General features: G+C 42.6%; 1 protein-coding gene across 1 annotated transcript in view; it reads left to right on the forward strand.

The window, feature by feature from the left end:
- Nucleotides 1-21,574, forward strand: part of DNAH9 (dynein axonemal heavy chain 9) — a gene marked incomplete in the record, with an annotated part of 94,979 nt that overhangs the window by 22,292 nt on the left and 51,113 nt on the right. The window contains 11 exon segments of the mRNA XM_072403301.1: nucleotides 1,551-1,838; nucleotides 2,550-2,760; nucleotides 3,302-3,429; nucleotides 4,301-4,409; nucleotides 5,887-6,034; nucleotides 8,093-8,267; nucleotides 11,607-11,780; nucleotides 13,966-14,173; nucleotides 19,707-19,872; nucleotides 20,397-20,499; nucleotides 20,795-21,034. Of these exon segments, the coding sequence (XP_072259402.1) occupies nucleotides 1,551-1,838; nucleotides 2,550-2,760; nucleotides 3,302-3,429; nucleotides 4,301-4,409; nucleotides 5,887-6,034; nucleotides 8,093-8,267; nucleotides 11,607-11,780; nucleotides 13,966-14,173; nucleotides 19,707-19,872; nucleotides 20,397-20,499; nucleotides 20,795-21,034 (1,950 nt within the window).

The following is a 21,574-nucleotide window of genomic DNA, read 5'->3' on the forward strand; positions in this document are numbered from 1 at the left end:
CTCTCTCTCTCTCTCTCGTTCTATCTCTCTCTTTTTCTCATTTTCTCTCTATCTATCCCTCTGTTATTCACTCTCTCTCAGTCTTGTTCTCTCTCTTCCTCATTTTCTCTCTCTCTCTCTCTCTCTCTCTCTCTATCTCTCATTCTTCTCTCCCTCTCTCTCTCTCTCATTCTTTCTCTCTCTCTCTCTCTCTCGCTCGTTCTATCTCTCTCTTTTTCTCATTTTCTCTCTATCTATCCCTCTGTTATTCACTCTCTCTTAGTCTTGTTCCCTCACTTTCTCTCTCCCTCCATCTTCCATCCCTCAATTTATGTACTTCTGATCTCCTCTGTTAATGTATGCTCCGTCCTTCGTGTACGGCTAAGCCTGGCAGACGGCTTTTGAAAGGAGTCATTACTACTCTCCATGCTTGGCCAGACAGACATTGCTGTACTTTAATGCTGAAGCCGTTGCCGTGCTCATCTTTCTTCTGCGGCATAAAGGTTACAGTATCAAACCCGATTTACCGAGCCAGCGTGTGACATTGTAATTTAGCAGCGGAGCAGAACAATCTATCCTTCCTCCGTGGCTCAGTGAAGCGGCCAGTCCTGCTCTCGCCTACAATACTGTATGTGACAAAGGGCCCCATTGATTTAAAGTCGGCAGCCTGCGAGATACAAGTACAGTCAGGGAAAAGGTTGTTTGAAGTTTAAATGGTTTGAGTTGGACTGGGAGTTATGCTGGAGCTGAGTATGAAATAATGATTGCAGCCGCAGGAGATTCATATTGTATGGCTGACTGGAGCTGTCCTGACAAGTTTTATGGAGATTCATGGTCATTTGGCGGATTTAACCCTTTTTGTGCCAATGTCAATGCCCAATCATTTTAAATTGTAGAATTGTAGACTGCTGATGTAGTTGATTAGGCATTGCTGCAGAGGTACACATCAAAATATATATAAGGCTACGTTCTCAGGGGTGTATTGAGCTCACAGTCACATCAGTCTGTGCACCAGAGGAGCTTACACTGCAATTTTCACACTAACATCATTAGGTATGAACAAAGGTTCCTGAGATACTATTAGGAGATTTACCTCTCCTTTCTGAAGCACACAATGACATATCAACTCTGGGAAGACTGATCATTAACATTTACAAACTTTATATGTTTAGAAGAACTTGTCCAGCGTGGCTCTAACAGAAATTACAGATATAGGTAGCATCTATTAAAGTAAAACTCCAATACACCATTTGCCTTTGTGGAGGCCTTTGCTAATACCAGAATTCAAAACATGGCTCTATGTCTTGGATTAGTTACCGCAGGGATAAATATACCTGTAATATGCAGGATAAATATTCAACTTTTTTTGCTGGCTGGTCATATGATAAATGCCAGAAAACCAATGAGTTAATCCTTGCTATTGGGAGAGATCAGTATTTAGGTGGAGTTACTTATCCCTCACCCCCTCATAACCCTTCAACAATCTGAATTCATATTTTGCCACCAACAATTGATATGGTACAAATGAAATTGCAGTAGCTGCCTTTTGTCTTACCTCTTGTTTTGTGCAGGACCATTATGACTGGGGCTTGAGAGCCATTAAGTCTGTCTTGGTGGTAGCTGGTTCTCTGAAGAGAGGAGATCCAGAACGTCCAGAAGACCAGGTCCTCATGAGGGCTCTGCGAGACTTTAACATTCCCAAGATAGTGACAGATGACATGCCCGTGTTCATGGGTCTCATCGGAGACTTGTTCCCGGCTCTGGATGTCCCACGGAAGAGGGATATGGACTTTGAGAAGTTTGTAAAGCATGCTGTCCTGGACCTGAAACTGCATGCTGAGGATAACTTTGTTCTAAAGGTAAAATAGTAAGGAGCTGCATTGTATGTAGGTCTGAAAAAATCTATTTTCTGCTGCATTGTTACATATAGTAAAGTCAAATTCTAAACAATATGGCTGGTGGCCACCTAATCGTGACAACTTTATAAGCTTGTTGGACATTACCATTCCATAACCGTGGGCATTAATATAAAGTTGCTCCTCCTTATTGAGTAAAATGCCCTTCACTCTTCTGGAATATCTTTCCACAAGATTTTGAAGGGTAACATGGGAATTAGTGCGGATTTGTGAGGTCAGTTGCTGCTGTTGGATGAAAAACTCTGTCTCATAATCAGTGTTCAGTTCACCCTATAGGTGTTCAGTAGGGTTGAGGTCAGGGCTCGAGTTTCTCCAAACCAAACTGGTGACCCCATTTCTTTATGGAGCTGGCTTTGTACCCCAGGGCACAGTCATGGTGGAACAAAAAAGGCTCCTCACCAAACTGACCACAAGGCTGGAAGAGACAATTTTCTACAATGTCTTTGTATGGTGTTGTATTAAACACCCTGCACGGGAGACACTAGAAATCAAATATTTGGAGAGAAGGTGGTACATTTGCCCCTATAGTAATAGAATCATACCATGATTACACAGGCAGCACGCAAAGTGCTAGAAGTTCACCTTAGCCATACTATTATTCTAGTAATAGTCTTCTTGAAGTGACATTCTGTACATTCTATCCATTCCTCGTAGGTGGTCCAGCTTGAAGAGTTGCTGGCTGTCCGTCATTCTGTATTCATCGTTGGCAATGCAGGTACAGGAAAGTCTCAAGTCCTGAAATCTCTTAACAAGACCTACCAGATCATGAAAAGACGTCCCGTATGGACTGACCTGAACCCCAAGGCAGTCACCAACGATGAGTTGTTTGGCATCATTAACCCCGCTACCCGGGAGTGGAAGGATGGTACGTTAGTTTCTTGGAGAGACCGTACATAGTGCAGACGAATAAAATATGTTCTTTTGCTATTGAATTTTAAAACTTCCGAAGCTGGGCTGAAAGGCAATACACACCCTGGTATATCATACAGTCATTGTTTTTTTTCTGCAAAGGAGGTTTTACCATTTACGTTTCTACCATTACCAAACTTAGGTTTCTACCATTTGACAGGCATCTCTGAGATTTGGGTAAAGCCATCCAGCTAACATGTCCCATTGGGGCTTAGAAAACAAAGCACTGAAAAACCTACTTTTTTTCTATCATGTTTAATTGAAATTACCTAAATTTTTGGGAAGCAATAGAACATGTGCAATATTCCACAGCTGTAATTATTTAAAACTGTTCATTTTTGGGCATCAAAGCAAGAATCATTAAATCCCCACCACCTGGGGTTTGTTCATTCCAAAAAGGTTCAATTATTAAAAGGATTATAAAAAAACTAGTTTTCTCCCTCTTATCCATCAAGTGTGGTATAAATTTAAGAATTGTTATTCTGTGTGTGTTCCAGGGCTGTTTTCCTCAATCATGCGTGAACTGGCAAACATAACACATGATGGGCCCAAGTGGATAGTCCTTGATGGAGATATTGATCCAATGTGGATTGAGTCCTTGAATACCGTCATGGATGATAATAAGGTACGTGAGAAGGATGATGGTGAAGAGTTCATTCAGGAATCTGTCTCATTCTCTCCCCAGGATTATGCCTAAGCCAAGGTCAATGGTAAGGTCTTGCATATTGGCTACCAGCAGCCATGGTCTACCATGACTGCAAATCAATGGGGATAACAAGGGCTGCTCTAAAGCCAAATGAATGCAGGTCTTTATTAATTGGTATGTCATAAAATGCATTCTTTATATATTCTGTTGTTTAAGTACCTGAAATTGACCTGGTACCAACCTCCTGCAGTCCATGTACAAAAGAGCTTAGACTGGAAGGGATAAGATACAGAACAAAGAGCCAATCAGACTTGTTGCTAAAATGAAACATATTTATTTGGAGAGAACAAAGGAAAGTGAGCTGATCAGTTCATGGTTTTTCCTTCACTGTCCAATCAAAGACTGGCGAAGGGACAAGACCTGTATGAGTTTCTTAAATGTGAAAAATAAAAAGTCTTATGGCTGTGCTGTGTGACAGATCTGTATAAGTGACAGATCAGAGAGGACAAATCTCAGGCTGGTAAAACAGGTCCCATCTATGTATTTCATTTGTGTATATGAATTTGCTCAGAACTATAGTGATTCACAAATAAAGCTTTGCTGTCATGTACATTACAAGAGATCTTCGCTGTCAGATAAAACAAAACCAAATCTGCTACTCATCTGATTTGCTAGACCATGCTCACTTTCAAAGTGAATTTTCACTAATGTTAGTGAATGAAACAAAGTAAAATTTGCATTGCAATGGATTGTAATAAGCCAACCAGACTTATCCAATCATAAGAAGCTCTTTGTGCATTGTTGACTTGTTTTATCGTTTCACATGTTTCCTTATTGATGTTTCCTGCAGGTTCTGACCCTGGCTAGCAATGAGCGTATTCCCCTAAATCCCACCATGAGATTGGTGTTTGAGATCAGTCATCTGAGGACAGCGACTCCTGCCACCGTGTCCAGAGCAGGTACAGAGCCTCTGCTAAAATTCACGCTAAAGTGTTATTGTTCTGGACTACAACTTGTCAAACTAATTTTTTTTATTATGTTTATTATGTTTTGGGTTTTTCTTTAATTAAAAGAGAATCTGCCACCTTAAAACATTTCTGTTGTAGATCACTGTGGTAAAAGTTATAAAAATGTTGTGTTTTATTTCCTATACCAGCCCCCAACCCTCTTGGAAGAGCCACAATCCCATTGCTCCACCCAGCTTAATGTCAGGCAGCCTTTCTCCTAGCAGCCCCACCCCTTCTAGAAAGAGACACCATCCCATTGCTCCACCCCTGCCTAATGTCAGCCAGCCTTTCTTCTAGCAGCCCCACCCCTTCTAGAAAGAGCTACTGTTTAATTGCTTCACCCCTGCCTAATATCAGCCAGCCCCTATTCTAGCAGCCCCTTCCCCTTCTGGAAGGAGCCACTGTCTCATTGCTTCACCCCTGCCTAATGTGGACCAGCATATATTTTAGCTTCCCCCAATTCTCCTGGAAAAGCCACCATCTCTCTGCTCCACCCCTGCCTAGCCTTTCCTTTAGCTGTCCTTATGCCTTTTAGAAAAGCAACCATCCCCTGCCTCTCAGCCCTCCTTCTTTACAGTTGCATTTACCTCTCCTGAAAGAGTCACTATCTTTTTTCTCCACTCCTACCTGATTTTAGTGAGTTAAGAATTGAGTCCAGGGACAGAACTGTAGCTTAAAGTGTATGATCAGCTTGCATTTTTATAAAGTTAGCACTTGGAAAAAAATTGCACAGTTACTATTAGTTTTTTGTTATCTGTGTCCTGCTTGGAGAGGCAACAGGTGGGAATACATTTCACACAATTTGATGGAAAATTTCCGTTTTAGATAAATGTCCATTTTTTCCATTTTGGTTGATTTCCTTCTCTACTTGTTATCTCAACAGATTTGTAATTTGGATTTCCCCTCTTTATGTTTTGGTGACAGTGGCATCATAAAACAAATCAAGCAAAACAAGAAAAATATGTTTTTCCTGTACACGCACTTTACAGTTTGTCGGTGGAGTCGTCTTTGTTGGGAAGGGCCCTGTTGGTGCCAATATCCACATGACCCCCTCTTTCATACTTACATAATATACCTAGACATGGTGTGGTGAGATGAGCCAAAAGGATTTAAATGCCTCCAGGGTACAGCACAACAAAGCCTTTCCATGGCAGAAGCCATACTTTTCCTTTGCTAATTCCCTGTTTATTTATTCCTAATCTTGGGCTAATGAATGGAGCCATTTAAATAAATCCTTTAGTAACTGTACATTCAGAAAGTCTGCTTTATAGCACAGTAACAGTCTAATATCATCGGACTGCATACATGTTTCAAGCTTAGTGGGTTGTCAGATATAAAATCAGAACCATACTTGGCCATGTTTGGTATTATCTTCAGATATTTTGGAAATCATACTAATAAATGCTATTCCAATTACTTTCCTCTCCAGGTATCCTCTACATCAACCCCGCGGACCTGGGCTGGAACCCACCAGTCACCAGCTGGATTGACAAGCGGGAAGTGCAGTCTGAGAGAGCCAACCTGACAATCCTTTTTGACAAGTACCTGCCGCTGTGCCTGGACACGCTCAGGACCAGGTATGGTGTCTAATGGTATAGGATCTTCTTTAGAAGGATGTATTTCTGTTTTATTGTTGGTGCACTTTGTAGAAACTTTTCTTCTATGCAGGAGCTTCCTGTTGTAAAGCCCGGACACTGCTACTCTCCCTCCTTGAGCAGGTGACTGGTCTTGTATCTGCCCCAATCCTGTATATCTCTATGGGCAGCCTGTAGCACGTGGGCCTGCTAGATCATATTAAAACAAACACTCTGGTAAATCTCTTCCTTTTATTCTGCCATGTACATCTATGTAAGGAGTTCCCCTTTATGTCATTGTCTTTGCTGCCCACACGGCCTCCCCGCTGAACACATTCTATGTCCCCATAATTCCCACATTCTCTATCTATTTATAATGATCGTTGTTTACACAGTCTCATTAAAGAAATATTCGGCCATTGGTTCCTTCGCCAGGGTCCATCTTGAATTCATGAGCTGGGGGTATGAGCAGCCATCGAGGCGGATGGTTGCTCAGCAGCACAGAAGATGCGTTGAAGAGGACCTGGATTAATTAGTGACTCTGTCTCCATTCAGTGTGCGCTTTGTCTGGTTGAAAGGTTCATCAGGATGTTTACGTAATAGATTCTCCATGAAATAATCATCTGACATCTCTGTCTTTTCATATTTCATGTCTTTGGAGTTTTTTTCTCTAAATCCATAAAGCGGCGTGGCGCACACAGACACCTGCTATCCGCTCCACAAAGCTCGCCGTGCGTCACGCAACATATGGAAGTAACAAGACTATGTCCCCAATTCTGATGAGGCAAAGAACTAAATCTCTCTGTTCTTTCCTGATTTTAATATTTTGTCAGAGGTAGGGGCTCCCTAGATACACCCCAGAAACCAAAAAGCCGTATTTGTGTTTATTTGCATATATGCCTTAGACAATGACATTAAACATTTCTTTCTCAAGTATTTTAGGTTCCTTTGGAGTTATGTGGGGTGTTTGCATGCAGAGCTTTTCTCTTAAGGCTACTACGAGCTGCTGGGTTCTTTACAGCTTAGTATTACTCAGTCATGTTCAGCCGCTGTTTAGGTGGAGAGTAATAATACTTACCGTCCCCTTGCCCCTGGCTATTCTTTGCTCTGTAGCAGAGCCATCTGGTTGTCTAATGCCTGAGTCCCCCTCTGCATATTTGGGTCCCAAATACTGGCTTCTACATTGATGAAGCTCTGCAGGGACACACCAGTGCTGCAAAGGCCGGTGGGCAAAACTAAAACACACAGTAGGATATATAATACGAAACACCCAGCAAATTAATAAGACTCCTGATATCTATTTGGTAAATTTAAACATTAGTTGTAGCCCAGCGCCCCAGCCAGGGACATAAAGCAGAGAGTGCAGTGCTCCAGCATGGCTCAGACTGGTCAGTGATGGGGATTTGGACCAAGGATCGGTAAAGGGTGGAGGGATCCCTTGGGAGGTCTGACAGGTGAAGAGCTAAAGGCAGCTAGGAGCAAAGGAAACTTTTCTGACTCTAAGATGAAACTTTGCTGTGCCCATAAAGGACCCCATAACAAATTCACTCTTATCTTTGCCCTTCCCATGCTGGAGAGGAGCGGCATTAAACCAAAACAGTTGCTTTATCCTGAAAAACAAAAGCTCAAATTTCCCTAAAGAATGTAATAAAAATGTTAGTCTATGTACACACCTGCAATAATTGTCGTTGGAAAGGATCTTTAACGATCCTTTCCACCGACTAACGACTGCGTGATGCATGAACGAGTGCTGTACATACAGCACCGTTCTGTTCTATGAAGAGGGGAGGGGGCGAAGTACAGAGCGGCACCCAGCTGCGCTCTCTCCCCCTTAAGTTCCATTAAGATCATTCGTCGTCCATCGTCCATGTATTCGCCAGGACGGCGAGCGCTGTACACATGCCAGATTCTCGTCTGATATCTCCCCTGAGCTTTTGCATGTGTGTATATAGCCTAAGTTTTCTTGCTGGACTCTCGGATGTTATGTATGATAATAATGGCTCCTTCATCTTGTGCTTTGTAATTGATATCTGATACTGATCATCTCTGACTTCCATGCAGGTTCAAGAAGATCATCCCTATCCCAGAGCAGAGCATGGTGCAGATGTTGTGCTATCTTCTGGAATGTCTCCTGACGAAGGAGAACACCCCACCCGACTGCCCCAAGGAGCTGTATGAACTCTACTTTGTGTTTGCCGCGGTCTGGGCCTTTGGCGGAGCCATGTTCCAGGATCAGGTGAGAGTTCTACACTCCCTCGGAAGTCATTTATGGTTTTATTACCAGCTTCATGTCTCCCGTGGCCGACAAATGTATATAAATTTCATGTATTTCATGTATTTCAATGTGTCAGGTCTTACTGGGCACTGCTAGTTGGGATAAGGGGAATCACACACCTAATAATATACTGCTCAGACCATCACCAGGATATACAGATGTGTACGTTAACTGAAATACATTAAGTTTGCTCTGAGTATGATAATCAACTTCTATATTTTAAAATAAAATCCTTCTTTTACTTTTTACTTATCTCAGTGCTGCCTTTCTGCAGTCACTTCCTGTCTGCATGTATTCCGGTGATGTGTACATGGCATGACAGTGGACCATGGCTGCATGTTGGGTAAAATACCAGCCACTCATCAGGCACAACCAGAACAAAAAATGGGACTTTTAGGTCATCACAGTAATAAATTTAAAATGCCAGCAAATTTTATTCAACATTTCATAAAAGTAAACATAAGGAATAAAACACCAGATGTGATGTGAAGGAAGCTCCAACGATTGTTTAGATTAGGATTTGGCATTGTGTACATTGGAATTACTATTGGAAACGATTCTCTTAACTAGCCTAACTGCTTGTCCTCTTCATCATATGGCTGGGTGACAATGCAAGAGCACGCCTGGGAAACAAGCACAAGTTGTCACCTTATAACAGGTACCTGTATAAGAATCCTAATGGCAGGATAATAAAAACTGCTAGGAATATTTAAAATGACTTCTGAAATGACAATGAGGGGGTGGAGTGATGTACGCCAAAGCCTGTAAAAACCCACACGGTATTGTTATAGCAATACATTGAGGAGGGTAAGTGTTTTATTTTTGTTCATCTTTTAAGACCAAGAAGAGGGTTCTTTAGTACAATAACGGGCAGTTTATGTTGTTACAATGCTGCGTTGGCGTCTCCTCGGCTCACTTTATGGCGTGTTCCCGTCCCTATAACAGGCTACGGTGGTATCTCAATCCAGATGTCAAGCATGTGCAGTTATTATTATGGAGCGCTTTGTACCGAGCCGGAGGTGCGTTGTATCGGAATGAGCCTTGTTTTCCAAGGCTAATTCTATCGTCTTCCAGCCGCGGCTAATAATTCAGTATCGTTCATATGGAATCGTAAGGCGGCGTTATTAAGACCGCCCCGAGATCGCCGCCGCTTCCAATACAGGGGGAATTATGGGGATTACTGTAACCAGCGTGTAGTATTTTCATTTAGAGAATCGTTCTTCGCCGCTCGACACAACATTAATCTGGAGGATGGTCGCTAGAAGCTGAGGCAATATAGATAATGGGATTAGTGAGTGAAAAGTTTTCTGCTGGAGGAAGCGGCGCAGCCTGATGCGAAAACAAGCCGAAATTTCCAGCCAAGATGACATTTATTGGAGTTAAATTGCTCTCATCTTCGCAGATTTCTCTTCTTTTAAAGAGACAGATGAGGTTTGGAAGTTCAGAATTTTCTGTAAAAAGTATTTTAAGACTTTTTACTGGGAATAAAGTATTTAAAGGAGAAGTCGAGGGGCACAGGATGGGAGTGCGGGGGGTGTTATGGGGTACATGGGTTCCAGCTCCTTAACATACTTTTGCTCTCTTTGGAGCTCTGCTAGAAATATTAGTCACCCACAAAGATGGCTGTGGGAATTTCTCTGATGACCACTCGGCTGTAGAACACCAGGAAGAGGGCTGGGAAGTTTGCGAGTAACCCAATTCTGCAAAATCAGAAAAAGAATAGTGCATTTTTGTACTCTCTTCACTCCAGTCCCTAAAACAATGCAATTACCAAAAACTTTTATTGTAATTTGAAAACTTGTTTTCAGTAAAATTTGCATTTCATTAAAATAATCCCTATGTTGGGTTTGGTTCTGGCATTTCTTGTCAAAGGGGTGACAACTCCCTGTTTCCTCTTCTTGTTTTTGCATTGTCACCCTGTTTCATAGACTTCTGATGGTGGCCAATATAACATACAACATGCTGCAGTGCACGCTGACCAGAGATGTCTTTAAAGATTTTGCAGAAGATTGGCAGCACTGAGCAGCAACAAAACACTTAAAAAAGTGTCAGTTGTTCATATTATTATGTTTTATAATACACAGGGCTCAATGCTATCAGTTAGGGTTACATTTACTTTGAGGGGGTTAAACTTCTACTTAACTCTTGGATTTGGCCCACACTGGTCACAGGGGTTTGCAGAATATAAAGGTGCATGGTGCCTGCAGGATCTCTCTGTGCCGCATGGGGTCCCCAGATTAGCACTGTGTTGTCTGATTGGCTGGAGCATCCTGCGGGGAGTCTGCGCTTCCAAGGAAGCAAGCCTGCGCAGGCAGCTGGATAAAAGGGCTTAGAGTCGTTTTATTTGCCAGAGCAGTTTTTAACCTTTTTTCTTTCCTTCACAACAAAAGCCTTGACATTTGCAAGCTTCTTAATATCGATTTAATGGTTTGGCAAGAGATTAAAACTTGAAGCGCAGAATTTAAATTAGCGACCTTAGCCCGATCCTCAGGGAAGAGCTGGAGCTGGGAAGAAATGCTGTTTCGGCCGAGTGCTTTTCCCAGAATTTTCTGGGGTCGAGGAGTTGGCTTTGATTTTCTGTGCAGAGTACAGCTTGCAGGAGACTCTCCACTGTGCAAGTTCTGAAGTTGCAGTTTGCTGTCTTTATTGAAGGTTTCAACGCTGTTTTAGAACAGAAAGGGGCATTAAAGCCAGAACCCCAGGAGAAGGGCCTGCCTAAGAGTGGGCAGTGGAGCAGAGCTGCTTCAGACAGGAAAATCCTAACAGTTCAAAAGGAGCAAATGGCTGCTCTGTATGGACACTACAGTGGTGATCACCACTGGTTTGAATAAAGTCCCTGACCACCATATTTAAAGTAGCATATGCATCCTGTTCACTATTGTTGCGGCTGCATATGCTACTTTTTTAAATAAGGCGATCCAATTTTGCCGGATGATCAGATACCTGGACAGTAGTAATTTAAATGTTTATTAAATCTTGTGGTCCTGGCACTCCGTCCAGATTGCACATGCAGGTCTGTGACTTACTTTTTTCCACTCTATAGCAAGAAGTTCCTGAGTAAGGACCGCTATTGCAAAATCACCAAATAATATATTATAAAAAACCTAAATTGCATGAAAACTGTAAAAAGCGGTTTCCATTGTACCCATGACACAACTTCATAACCCATGCCCAGTGCAGGGTATAAACCTATCAGATGGAATAGAAAAAAAAAGGAAGACCTGAGAAAAGAGCAGAGCCAGCAAGGTTTTCATAGTAAAGACAATAAATGTTTGAGATTTTTCTCATTTTGTCTTCCAGCTGGTGGACTACAGAGTGGAATTCAGCAAATGGTGGGCGACGGAGTTCAAGACCATCAAATTCCCATCTCAAGGCACCGTCTTCGACTACTACATGGACCCCGAGACCAAGAAGTTTGAGCCATGGTCCAAACTCATCCCCAAGTTTGACTTTGATCCTGAGATGCCTCTCCAGGTTTGTGTTTTATACCTCAAAAGACCTTTACCCTGCTGCAGGATAATTCTGTTACTCCTAGGGGGCGGGTACCATTTGTGCATTAGCCAATCACAGCAGCAGCTGGCGCTGTGTGTATGCAGTGCACTTTACCAGCATTTTCTTTTGAATATGTCAGATTCGTATATTGTGTATTTTCCGTTCCCCTGAGTCAGTTATATTGTCTACCACACGATGACTATTTCCTGCTGTATTAGAGGAACCCCGCTAAGCACCTACCTTTTATCAGCTATCTGTGTTATATTTGTATCAGAATTCTTCTGTTGACCATGCCTACCATCTGCATGGAGTTGGAAGGTTCTCCCATAGTTGTGTACGTTTCATCCCGCAATCTAAAAACTTTCCTAAATGTTAATAGGTTCTTGTGTTTGGTGAATCATTAGATTGCAAGCTTCCCTGTAAAGCACAGCGGTATATGTCCGAGATATATAAATCAGTAAATTAGGTAAATATTGTTTTGGATGGCTATGTTCTTTGCCATAGTGAGTTCTACTAACCTGCAATGCTTTCCAAAGTTTTAATCCCCTTTTTACCCCCAAAATAACGGTATAATCTATCCTAATGCTCTCCCCTCTTCGCTGACCCCCTCCGCCTCCGTCTCACTTTTGATAAAACTGTTGGTAGAGTGGGGCATTATTCTCAGCACAGAAATGTTTGACTGTCATATCATATCAATACAGAGCACAATACAGCAGAATTTCACTTTCATCATTCTTAAGACCAGCTAAATACTGCCTAGATTCTGAGCAATGAGAGAAGATGAAACAAGGAACGCAGCAGCGGCAGCATTGTGCGCGAGATATAGAACTGAGCCATTTATCTCCCACAATCACCACTGTTTGTGTTTTATCGTTTCTCATTTTTTTTTAAATTCAAGATTAAAATCTAGAATATCTTTAGTAGAGAACTCACATGAGACAAAGTGACATTGCTTTAGTCTACTTTTGTAAAGTGTTCCTGTCATCGGGAGAATGGTTTTTATGGATTCACGTTCCCAATATGACAATCACCTGGCCATCATAGCTGTATGAGCTTATTGAACATCCCATTTCAAAACTATGGACATTTGCGTGGAGATGCTTTCCCTTCCCTTGTCATACCTGTCCCCCTACTGTTCAATGCTACTATGCAGGCGAAATGCCTTTTTAGGTTCCTTCAGCCTAAAAATGTTTTCCTCTTGTAGATATTTTTTAGAGTTCATTGCTGCCCAAAGACAGTATGGTTCCCATCCCTGCCCCAGAGGCGTTATGGTTCCAGTCTGTGCCCAAGAGGAGGTATGGTTCCCGTCTGTGCCCCAGAGGTGCTATTGTTCCCATCTGTGCCCCAGAGGAGCGATCGTTCAGCTCTGTGCCGCAGAGGAGCGATGGTTCGGGTCTGTGCCCCAGAGGCCCAATGGTTCAGGGCTGTGCCCCAGAGGTGCTATGGTTCCCGTCTGTTCTCCAGAGGCGCTATGGTTCCCGTCTATGCCCCAGAGGCAGTATGGGTTCCGTCTGTGTCCCAGAGGAAGTATGGTTCCCGTCTGTGCCCCAAAGGCACTATGGTTCCCGTCTGTGCCCCAGAGGCTGTATGGTTCTCATTGCTGCCCTAGAAGTGCTATGGTTCCCATTTGTGTCCCAGAAGCGGTATGGTTCCTGTCTGTGTCCCAGAAGCGGTATGGTTCCTGTCTGTGCCCCAGAGGTGGTATGGTTCCTGTCTGTGCCCCAGAGGTGGTATGGTTCCTGTCTATGCCCCAGAGGTGGTATGGTTTCCGTCTGTGCACCAGAGGTGGTATGGTTTCTGTCTTTGCCCCAGAGGCGGTATGGTTCCTGACTTTGCCCCAGAGGCAGTATGGTTCCTGTCTTTGCCCTAGAAGTGACATGGTTCCCATCTCTGTCTCAGAGGTGGTGTGGTACCCATTGGTTTCCTTGAGGCAAGTTCCTTCCCATCGCCAGAGAATATATGTTTCTCATTTGTGCCCCTGCAGTGCTATGCTTTCCATATTGGTTTCATCACACTGCCCTCAGGGAAGAATGGTTCTCCATCACTGCTTCAGATGTAGAATGGTTCTCATTGCTGCCTCAGGTGCGGCATTGATCTGAACCCTTAGAGTAGGTATTTGTACTGACCCGTGTTTACACAGATTGGGCTAACATTTTCTTTTTTTCAGGCTTGTTTGGTGCACACCACCGAGACCATCCGAGTCCGTTACTTCATGGACAAACTACTGGAGAAGAAGAGGCCAGTTATGTTGGTAGGGAATGCTGGCACTGGCAAGTCGGTTCTGGTTGGAGAGAAGCTGTCATCTCTGGATCCCGATGAGTATTTGATCAAAAATGTTCCCTTCAACTACTACACCACGTCAGCCATGCTGCAAGGTAACGCATATCACTATTTCTTTCTATATTCTACTTTTTTTGATTATTTGGGGGTCATGTAAGGCCTCCATTGTGTGTCTGTGGGAACAAAATGGCTGCCCCCACTATGTGTTAGAGGAACATGACTATCCCCTCTGTGTATAGGCGCAAAATGGCCGCCTCTGAAACTTTGGGCAGTAAACACATAAAATACAGCTGATTTGAGTTGCTTACCTGCTTAAATTTGCGTGGGAAAGAAATTAGAAGGTTGTGATTTTTTGTTTTTTTTGGGGTGTGAGGAAGTATTTGAAGTAACTTCATATATTTCATTTCATTTTGTGTGTATTTGTTCTTTTGTATGGTCACTTTCAAACTTACTTTTCACATAAATATTGTATAATGGGGCTTCTGTTTGGCACAGAACAGACTCAGAACAAATGAATTGAGCTTCTGCAACTCTCAAAAGTCATAAAAAGTCAAAAACTCTCATAAAGCCAATTAGACCCATAAAAACCCAATTATCACCATCAGCACCTTTCCCATTGACTCCAGCTCAATTTAATTCACCTCTAGCAGCTAGCTGGCCTTGTTCTTGGTCCGTATATCAGAATAGTGGTCAGAACTGCACAGACACAAGTAATCAAAGGGAACTTGTCAGGGTAGGAATTTGGTAATGGACATTGCTGTCATGTTTTGGGCTGTCAACCTGTCATTCAGTACTTTGTGTGTCCATAACCTGCAGCAGATCAAGCATGTTGGGAATAACCATCAATGGTTGTTAATGATAGCAAAATAAGGACCGGTTCAAAACTGTTGAAATCCATCATGTCAAAAAGGAAAAAAAAAAATTCCTATCAGTCAATCACAGTGCTCTTTTTTATTGAGATGGAACTCTAGGCATACACTATGAGATTTTCTCTTGTTTGAACAATTTTTAAATGACTGAAGGTTTTGTTTAATCAGCCAAAAACATTGCCTAGTGTATGGCTGTATTACATTTCATGAGCATTGCATTGGACAGTCATCTCTGCTGCGATAATGAATGTCACAGCTCAGCGCCGGGTGCTGTCCCTGTCATACCCAGTGTGTAGGTGTCAGTATATGTCATTACGTACACCGACACAGATAATATATCTGAGCCACGGCCGATCAGTAGTGCTTATGGTGACATCTGTACACATATCCAAGCCGTCCGCCATAATTATGAAGTTGGCTGAAAAAAAGGAAATCAAATTTGGATTGGCAGGTCTGGGCTGTCTGCTGGTGTGTACAGTTCTTCCACCCACAAGAATTCTTTTCAAAAGGTCATATTTTCTCTAGAAAAATATAAAGGAACCCCAGCAGCAAACTAAGCTGAGCCCTGCACTGCAAATATATTGAGATATATGTGTAAATAAGCTAGGAAGAAATACGACAAGTGTAATGCACGATCCAATTTACTTTCACAGAGCAAAAATTCCTTCCTGATCCCATAGGACAATCCTCAAGATAAAACGTTTTTACTGATAAATATGAATCGCCAGTTTTATTCTGTGTATTCAGAAACATGTACAGACTGCACAAACTATACATTTTCATTGTTCAGAAGGATTTCTATATGCCGAGCTTGAACATTCTTTGCTCCAGGCACATAAAGTGCTTCCTTTGTGATGAACAATTTCAAAGTCAGTTTACCTTATGGATCGTTTATGTACAAGGTGATAATATTACCCCCTTAAAGTGCTCATTTAGGGGCAAAGCCATACCTGCCAAAAGATGTAAGAGTGTACTTACCTTTCTGGTCACCTGGGCAGTGGGAGGAAAGAGGAATCTTACCCATCTAACCAGTCAAGGAGTAGCAAAGTGGAGGCAATTCCAAGCCATCAGTAAGGTATTTTTAGCAGATATGGTTTTGGGCTAAATCATTTTCTCAAAGCTAATAAAAAATCCAGTTCATTTAATGTTTTACTACCATTGAGCACTCAGGCCTTTTGTTCCTTTAGTAGTCCGTTCTTGTACCCTCTTCCATTTTGCACTTACAAAAATCTCCTGTATCCTCTCTCTACATCCCTAACTTTAGGCTGTCCAAATCCAGGGCCAAAGTTGTTAAGGGTCTGTTAGGAAAAATGTGCCCATGTCCCAACCCTAAGGTCATTGAGGTTGGAGGTGGACAGCCTTGCCCTAGGATGACTTCCCCCAGTGCCTAGCTACCCTGTGCACCAACACAGCGTTGTGCTAAGTCCGTGCACCAACACCCAATTGTGCTAAGTCAGTGCACCAACACCCAATTGTGCTAAGTCTGTGCACCAACACCCGATTGTGCTAAGTCTGTGCACCAACACCCCCATTGACATGAAGAGAATGCTCTCCTACTGCACGGACAATGTCTTATTCAAGTCTATGGGTGGCTCAGCTGTGTATGGTTCTGGGTCTAGAGAATGGGGCTGCAAGGTTTTTCTTTGCTGGTCATACACAATTTTTCAACATAATTATTTGATAAATCATTTTTTAAAAACAGATTGCACTAAATGAATGACCGGATCAATAAGCGGTGGTTTTAAAGCCAAAGATAATTTCGCGCAATGAGATCTACACTCGAACGATGATTTATTGTTGGGCGCTGTGCTGGCCATACACAGCTCAGAACATTTATGTTGTGCCTGCAGTTCCCAATCTCTACTCTTGATGGCAGTATTATGACACATTGCTCTGGGTATTGGTTCGGTGCTGCTGGGTAGTGACCAGAATGTTAATGTTCAGCTCGCTATTGAGCAGTGTCCAAGCCTGCATGTAGGACATTGTCTCCATCCTGCCTCTTCTTAATATTCAGAAACGCTTTGTATTCCGCATTTAGATTCATGACTCCGCAACAACCAGGGTAAAGCTTCTTGTATACATGAGGCAGTGGAGGGGAAGGTCTGCAGAATGATTAAGACATGCAGAGTTATTTTAGCCAAACACTCATGTTTATGCACAGGAAAGAAGGAAAAACTTGTGTTATGGAGGGCAGCTGAACAAATCCACTTTGGATGATTCTTCCAGGATTGGCTGACCTGAAGTTAGCGGAAGAGATCAAATACGTCTCATAGACTGACAGTGATTCGGCCATAATCAACCAGACGGGGGACGGTTATCATGGTCTATGAACACCACTCCTTTTGGAGAGTTCTTTTAAACATCTGACATATCCAATATAGAACAAATATTTAACAGTTTTCCATTCTGACTAATGTTTAAAATTTAGCAGAACCCTCATTTCCATGGTGGGGCACCCCACTGTCACTGTATGCCCATGGTGCCGTCCTTGTAAAGTTTGGCCAATACATGAAAAATGGAGGTGTGATTGAGGTGTGATGAGGTAAGATGGTGCTATGATGGGATACAGTTAGGCCCATGAATATTTGGACAGAGACAACTTTTTTTTTTATTTTGGTTCTGTACATTACCACAATTAATTTTAAATGAAACAACTCAGATGCAGTTGACCTGCAGACTTTCAGCTTTATTTGGAGATGTGATAGAGGTATATCATAAACGTATGATGGAGATGTGATGGAGGTATATCATGGAGGTATGACGGAGATGTGATGGAGGTATATGATGGGGTGTGGTGTAGAGGTATGATTACGATGTGATGGAGGTATGAGGAGGATATAATTGAGGTGTGCTGAAGTATGATAGATGGGGACCATGATGGAGGGATATCTTGGAGGTATGATGGAGATGTGATGAATATAAATGACGGGGGCTGTAATGGAGTATGACGGAGATGTGATGAATGTACAATATATAATGGAAGGGTGTAAAAGTATTATGGAGATGTGATGGATGTATATAATGGGAGATGGGATGGAGGTATGATAGGGATAGATATATGATATGAGGTATGATGATGTGATGAAGGTATGATAAATAGGGGATGTGGTATAATGGATTGGAGTTGAGGGGGGGGGGGCATCATTTGTCTCTTTTTGGGCTCAGCTACATATGAGACTTTCAGCACTAAGAAGCAGGGGAAGAACCATTTCTTACTGATTTTCCTACTTACAGCACATCAGTTCTGAGGTTTTGCATTTGAATATTGGTATTTGCATCCAAACAGATAATCACACTGATTACACAAATGCACCACAACTGTTCCCCACCATAACAATCTGCACCTCTGTGTCTTCTTTCACCTGATTTCGGCAAAGCTGAATATAGAAATTTGCCTCCTCTCCGCCTGAGCCGCCACTCTGGCCTTTCTGCTTACTCTGCAGTCTTTCTTCTCTCCTCGCACATCTCTGGCTGTCTATTAGTGGTGATGTGTTTTATGGGTCACTGGGGCCAGGAATCTCACCTCGGAGAGCCGAGCACATGTGTACAGATAATCATCAGGCTGAATTGACTTTAAAAACAACAAAATTCAGCCACTCAGTGGGGCAAAGTATAGCTGGGTAATAGAGGCATAGTGACATTTATTGCAAACTCCAATGGGTACCAGGTGACACATTGAGCTGATTCCATCGGGCACCTGCTGCTGTGGTAGTGGACGGCTCTGCATCCCAATGCATCCTAATGCAAGGTGTTCTTTAGCTCTGTTCACTGCTAGGGTGTTTGGTGATGGTTATTGGAAATAACAGAATATACAGAAATCATTTGACCACCATTGCATCTTTCTTGTGAACATGCTGGAAATGATGTCTGGTGACCACTAATTGTAAGCTCTTCTGGGCAGGGTCCTCTCCTCCTGTATCCTGTCAGCTAAGGAAAATATATTTCAAGTAAAACCAGAATTGTATTTTCTGCAACTTGTTTCTTTTTTATACACATGCTTTGCTGACACTCCTCTAGGGATAAATGCTGTATGGAAACCACAAGTTTGTTCCATCGAGTCCATGCAAAGACAATTTGCATATCTTCTTTATTTCTAAGGTTACATATTTTTGATGGGGAAAATTTCAGTTACTATAAATATAAATATATATAAATATGTCATGAAAATTTTCTAAGATTGTTTCTAAGTGGAACCTTTGTAATGCAGGAGCTATCTAAGTGGTTCACTTCCATCACAAATCCACAATTGTAGGGCTATGTATATCATTCCTGTATGTTCCTGGGCCAGCTGTAAATCCAGAAGCACCGACTTACAGCACAAATATGGCCTGATGCTATGGGGCCACCCATTCCAAACTGCTGTGCCAGGCTTGTTGGCCATTATCAAGGTGTAAACCATGGCTGCTATGGTATCGGGCTTAGGGACCGACAAGACAACTCACCTGTCTGGTTGTGGTTTGTTTGCACATTAAAAGCTTTGCTCTAATAGCTTATAGTCCTTCTTTACACTTCTGTGGTCCCATGCACGCCAGGTAAAATTTCCGATCACCAGCTTCTTAAATCCTATTGAGAGATCAGTGGCCACCTTTTCATTTATGAACTCCAATGCCAGTGTGGCCGTAGCTCTCTGGAGATCGCAGTTCCTAAACTGGTGGAAATTCTTTGGTCACTCAGTGATATACCACAGAGCAGTTTATATTACAGCCTACAGTCTTTATCAGATAAACCTAAACACTGTGCTTCATCTTTTCATTCCCAGCTGTTCTGGAGAAACCGCTAGAGAAGAAATCAGGACGGAACTACGGTCCTCCGGGCACCAAGAAACTTATCTACTTCATAGACGATATGAACATGCCAGAGGTGGACACGTACGGCACAGTGCAGCCTCACACGCTTATCCGCCAACACATGGACTACGGACACTGGTAAGGCCTATTCACTCTGTAAAGTAGATAAATGGCCATCGATAGGAGCTTGGTTAGCATCCCATGTCAATCTTTGGCCAGTAATATGTTAGATGGGAAAACCTGGCTCACCATTACAATTCATTCCAAAGGTGTTCAGTAAGGATGAGGTCAGGGCTCTGTGCAGGACACTCGAGTTCCTCCTCACCAAACTGGTGACCCCATGTCTTTATGGAGCTGACTTTGTACCCCGGGGCACAGTCATGGGGGAACAGAAAAGGGTCTTCACCAAACTGTGACCACAAGGCTAGAAGAGCACAATTGTCTGCATTGGTTTTGTATGATAGAGGATTACCAGGACCGGAGACGCCTTAGTCATTGCGGTGGGGGGGGGTCACTTATTTTGAACCATATAGTGTATTTAGGAGCATCTTTGAGTATTTTGGTGCTTTTGCTGCAGGGTGGACAATCCATAGGCTTTGTTTTTCTGTCTTTTATACAAATTTCAGCAATCTCTATAGACATCTGTTTGTTTTGTTTTGAAGGTATGATCGGAACAAGCTGACCATGAAAGAGATCATGAACGTACAGTACGTCTCTTGTATGAATCCCACTGCCGGCAGCTTTACCATCAACCCCCGTCTACAGGTAAACCCCCCACCCCCATCTCGATGTCTCTAGATTTCAAGGTGCAAATGTTTGTGATGAATGTTTTAAATGTTGTGTAAATGTTTGGGTTGCTGCCATTTGGTGGCAGCAATCATTGGGGTCTATGAACTCACCCACTTCACAGTCAATTTAGTGGTGGCAATGCAGTTATTCATCTTATAAATAGATGTGTAATGACAATAAAACTCTCCATGTAGCTTTATGTACTGAAATTGCTTTTCTACTATATAATGTTTATACGCTTTTATCTGATGGTAAATGTTCTTTTGCACAGAGACATTTCAGTGTGTTTGCCCTGTCCTTCCCCGGCACGGACGCCCTGTCCACCATCTACAGCACCATCTTAAATCAGCATCTCAAAATGGGCAACTTCCCGGCCTCCCTGCAAAAAAACACCCAACAACTCATCAACCTGGCCCTATCGCTTCATCAGAAGGTCACCTCCACCTTCCTGCCCACCGCCATCAAATTTCACTATATCTTCAACCTACGGGACCTCTCCAACATTTTCCAGGTAAGAAGTGTTATCAGATCCAACAAGAAATAACCGCCTTCCCTTTCACTCCAGTATGGCTTTAAAAACTGAACATCTTTTTTTTTCCAGTCACTCTTTATTCTTTCTTATTCTTTTACCTTCTCTTTTTTTTTTTTTTTTCTACTCTTCATAGATATATGCAGTCTCCTGCACTAATGCCCTAGTACCCAACCTGCTACTCATGGACCAAATTTGGCCATTGTTGTTGTGTATCCTTTGACCCTGCAGTCAATAGTGGGAGATTTTGGTTTGTAAAGGGACTGCAATGACAGTAAATTTTTGCATTTCTTTTTAACATAGCCAAAGTCTTCTCCAAGCACACATATACTATGTCTGCAGTCTCTGACCATCTCCAGTGCAATGTCTGCAGTCACTGACTACCTCCTGTGCAATGTCTGCAGTCTCTGACCGTCTCCTGTACTATGTCTGCAGTCTCTGACCCTCTCCTGTACTATGTCTGCAGTCTCTGACCGTCTCCTGTACTATGTCTGCAGTCTCTGACCGTCTCCTGTACCATGT

The sequence above is a fragment of the Pyxicephalus adspersus genome, chromosome 3 (assembly GCF_032062135.1).
Source record: "Pyxicephalus adspersus chromosome 3, UCB_Pads_2.0, whole genome shotgun sequence".
NCBI classification, from domain to species: Eukaryota; Metazoa; Chordata; class Amphibia; order Anura; family Pyxicephalidae; genus Pyxicephalus; species Pyxicephalus adspersus.